Source organism: Colobus angolensis, unplaced genomic scaffold, assembly GCF_000951035.1.
Source record: "Colobus angolensis palliatus isolate OR3802 unplaced genomic scaffold, Cang.pa_1.0 Scaffold269, whole genome shotgun sequence".
Taxonomy (NCBI): domain Eukaryota; kingdom Metazoa; phylum Chordata; class Mammalia; order Primates; family Cercopithecidae; genus Colobus; species Colobus angolensis.
The window spans coordinates 1,630,460-1,634,792 of NW_012115921.1; the positions used below are offsets into that span (position 1 = coordinate 1,630,460).

Consider the following 4,333-nt stretch of genomic DNA (forward strand, 5'->3'; position numbering starts at 1 on the left):
CGCCTGGCTAATTTTTTGCATTTTTAGTAGAGATGGAGTTTCACCATGTTGGCCAGGCTCGTCTTGAACTCCTGACCTCAAGTGATCCACCCACCTTAGCTTCCCAAAGTGCTGGGATTACAGGCGTGAGCCATCACACCCAGCCAGAAAACATATTTTCTTATAATAAATATGTTTACTATCTGGAATTTTTTTCCTTTGGAGAATCCAACTAATTCACATTTTATACATGCACCTAATTAACCAACTTCAAAATATATCAAGAAAAACAGGAAAAACTGAGAAACAGGGAATTCTGCTATTATAATGGGAGATTTTAATATATCTTCCTTAATAGCTGAAAAAAAAGATAAAAGTAAAGGAAGACAACTCACAGAATGGGGAAAAATTTGCAAATAATATATCTGGTAGGGGACTTATCTGTAGAATATACAGAGTATGCTTACAACTCAGCAATAAAAAGGTAAATAGCCCAATTTCAAAATGGGCAAACAGACAGTGAATTAGCCAATAGTACATGAAAAAATGCTCAGTATCAGTGGCTGAAATTATAACCCTTATACACTGCTGACAGAAATCTAAAATGGCATAACCGCTTTGGAAAACGATTCGGCAGCTCCTCAAAACATTAAACATAGAATTACCACATGACCCAGCAATTCCAATCCTAAGTATACATCCAAGAGAACTGAAAACATATCTACACAAAATCTTGCACATAAATGTTCACAGCAGCATTATTCATAATAGCCAAAATGTAGAACCAACTCATATATCAACTGATGGATAAATAACCAATGTGATATATATCCAGACAATGGAGTATTATTCAGACATTTAAAAAGAAACGAGGCCGGGTGCAGTGGCTCATGTCTGTAATCCCAGCACTTTGGGAGGCCGAAGCGGGCGGATCACGAGCTCAGGGAATCGAGACCATCCTGGTTAACAGGTTGAAACTCCGTCTCTACTAAAAATACAAAAAAATTAGCCAGGCGTGGTGACAGGCGCCTGTAGTCCCAACTACTCAGGAGGCTGAGGCAGGAGAACGGTGTGAAACTGGAAGGCAGAGCTTGCTGTAAGCCAAGATGGCGCCACCGCACTCCAGCCTGGGCGACAGAGCCACACTCCATCTCAAAACAACAACAGTAACAAAAAAGAAACAAAATACTGACACATGCTACAACATAGATGTACCTTTGAAATATTATGCTAAATGAAAGAAGCCAGTCATAAAAGATTACACATTGTATAATTCTATTTATATAAAATGTCCGGAATAGGTAAAGCTATGAAAATAGAAAGTAGATTACAGTATAGGGCCGGGCGCGGTGGCTCAAGCCTGTAATCCCAGCACTTTGGGAGGCTGAGACGGGCGGATCATGAGGTCAGGAGATCAAGACTGTCCTGGCTAACATGGTAAAATCCCGTCTCTACTAAAAATACAAAAAAATTAGCCAGGCGTGGTGGGGGGCGCCTATAGTCCCAGCTGCTGGGGAGGCTGAGGCAGGAGAATGGCATGAACCTGGGAGGCAGAGCTTGCAGTGAGCTGAGATTGCACCACTGCACTCCAGCTCGGGCAACAGAGCAAGACTCCGTTGAAGAAAAGAAGAGAAAGCTGGTAACTTCGACATGTAAATCTGAAAGGGAAATGATAAACGCTTACTTGGGAAAGATGATATTTTATTACCTTTTCAGTTTCCAAAATTTTATTTTCAAATATGAATGAGATGCAGTTTCTGACAACTTCTAGTCTCTGTGCACTGTTGAAAACTGTCGTTACCTTGTCCATTATCGAAACTAGTACAAGAATATAAAGAAAGCACAAATAAATTAAACTCCTTTGGTAATTACAAAAGCAAAGAGACTATTACTTTAAGACTGTAGGTTGGGTGTAGAGGCTCACGCCCCTAATCCCAGCAATTTGGGAGGCTGAGGTGGGATGATCCCTTGAGCCCAGAGGTTTGAGATAAGCCTGGACAACATAGCAAGCCCCTTCTCTACAAAAAATACAAAAATTAGCCAGGCATGGTGCCTTGCACTGTAATCCCAGTGACTCGGGAGGCTGAGGTGGGAAGATCACTTGAGCCCAGGAGTCCAAGGCTGCAAGTGAGCTAGGATAGCACTACTGTACTGCAGCTGGGTGACAGAGTGAGACCACATTTCTTATTAGAAAACAAAGAAACAAAAACTATTGATATGACCTACTTTATCTTTTCCCTTATTACAGAGCACTGAAAGTATTCCACATCATTATTTTGATTACATGTTGCAGTGCTGAAGTATCAGGCTAGTCGATTAATAATTTCACAGGGGCCGGGCGCGGTGGCTCACGCCTGTAATCCCAGCACTTTGGGAGGCTGAGGTGGGCGGATCATGAGGTCAGGAGATCGAGACCGTTCTGGCTAACACCGTGAAACCCCATCTCTACTAAAAATACAAAAAAATTAGCCGGGCGTGGTGGCGGGCATCTATAGTCCCAGCTACTGGGGAGGTGGAGGCAGGAGAATGGCGTGAACCCACGAGGTGGAGCTTGCAGTGAGCCAAGATCGTGCCACTGCACTTCAGCCTGGGTGACAGCAAGACTCTGTCTCAAAAAAAAAAAAATAATAATAATTTCACAGGATAGATTCTAATGAGACACTTAACTTTTATGCGAACTAATTCACATTGCAAAGTAAAGTTATATTAAACAAGGGCAAACATCTATTTGAAACTTTGTAACTAGTAATATTGTTAATATTTCTAAGATATTACTAAAGAAAAACTACATTCCACAAAATATTAGATATTACACATTTGAGTAGAGGTGACTTGAAGGAAAGAAGTAGTGCAAAAAAAGAGAAATAATCATGATCGATGAACTGTTATACTGGCTTAGGAAAGTCACTTTTTAGTCATGTAAACGTAGCACCTTTCACCTTTTACCATAGGGTTAGAAAATTCTAATGTATTACCTAGGCTACTAAGCTGGTTACCTAAATAACTTTAACTTATTAAAATAATATTAGAAGGAAATAAATCAAAGTAGTATTTATACAAAATTTATACTTTCACAAAGAACTATACTATGTCATTTGTTTAAATGCGGTAGTATCAATAATTCTTTTTTTTGTATAAATTTAAGGGGTACAAGTGCAGCCTTGTCACATGGACGTACTGCATAGTGGTGAAGTCTGGACTTTTAGTGTAGCCATCAACCAGAATAATGTATATTGTAGCCATTAAGTAATTTCTCATCCCTCAACCCCTTCCCACCCTCCCAGCCTTCTGAGTCTCCAGTGTCTTATTATTCCACACTTGATGTCCATGTGTACACATTATTTAGCTCCCATTTATTTATAAGTGAGAACAGTATCAATGGCTCTTAAGCCAAAAAGACTACTTACACTTTATGGCTACTCTTTGGATTCTAAAGGTCCAATCCCTTTACCTTCTCCCATACCTAAGAAGAAAGACTATCATATTTTACTCATTAGTATTCCTTTCATCTCATCAATACCAAACCTATATTCTTCAAATAATGTTTTAAACTTTTTTTTTTTTTTTTTTTGAGACAGAGTTTCGCTCTTGTTGCCCAGGCTGGAGTGTAATGGTGCAATCTCGCCTGCCTCCTGGGTTCAAGCGATTCTCCTTCCTCAGCCTACCAAGTAGCTGGGATTAGAGGCATGTGCCACCACACCCAGCTAATTTTGTATTTTTAGTAGAGACGGGGTTTCTCCATATTGCTCAGGCTAGTCTTGAACTCATGACCTCAGGTGATACGCCCACCTTGGCCTCCCAAAGTGCTGGGATTACAGGCATGAGCCACCGCGCCCAGCCTTAAACATTTTTATAAAAATAATTATATGCTCACAATAAGCTGCAAACGTAATACAAAGAAGATCCTTGTACTCATCACCCAGCTTCCCTCTATGGTGACATCTTTCATAATTATGTTTTGTTAGAATCAGGAAAACAACTGGCACAATACAATGAATGAGACTATAGCCCTTACTTGAATTTTACCAGTTTTCTTCAAATCATTTTTAATCATGTAACATTAATTTTCTGGTTAAACTGATTATTTCACATGACTTTTCTCTCTGAAATGCTCATTCATAATTGTGGGCTCTGGTGCTTCCCACACACATAGGTTGGTGGCATAAACTGAAAATCTATCCATATTAGAACAGAAAACTTACAATCTCCAATAACACATACTTCATTGAGAGAGCAACATTTTTATGTTTATAAACTTTTAATTCTAAAATATCTTTAGCAGTATTTTAAATTTTCTTTAGGCTGAGTTATTAGGAAACATATTTTCTATTTTTTTTCCTTTTTTTTTTGTAAG

The 4,333-nt window shown here is 39.2% G+C and overlaps 1 protein-coding gene across 1 annotated transcript in view; it reads right to left on the reverse strand.

Moving 5' to 3' along the window:
• Nucleotides 1-4,333, reverse strand: part of SBF2 (SET binding factor 2) — a 549,657-nt gene that overhangs the window by 214,737 nt on the left and 330,587 nt on the right. Inside the window, exon 15 of the mRNA XM_011947619.1 lies at nt 1,688-1,797. Within this exon, the coding sequence (XP_011803009.1) occupies nt 1,688-1,797 (110 nt within the window). The remainder of the gene's footprint in view (nt 1-1,687; nt 1,798-4,333) is intronic.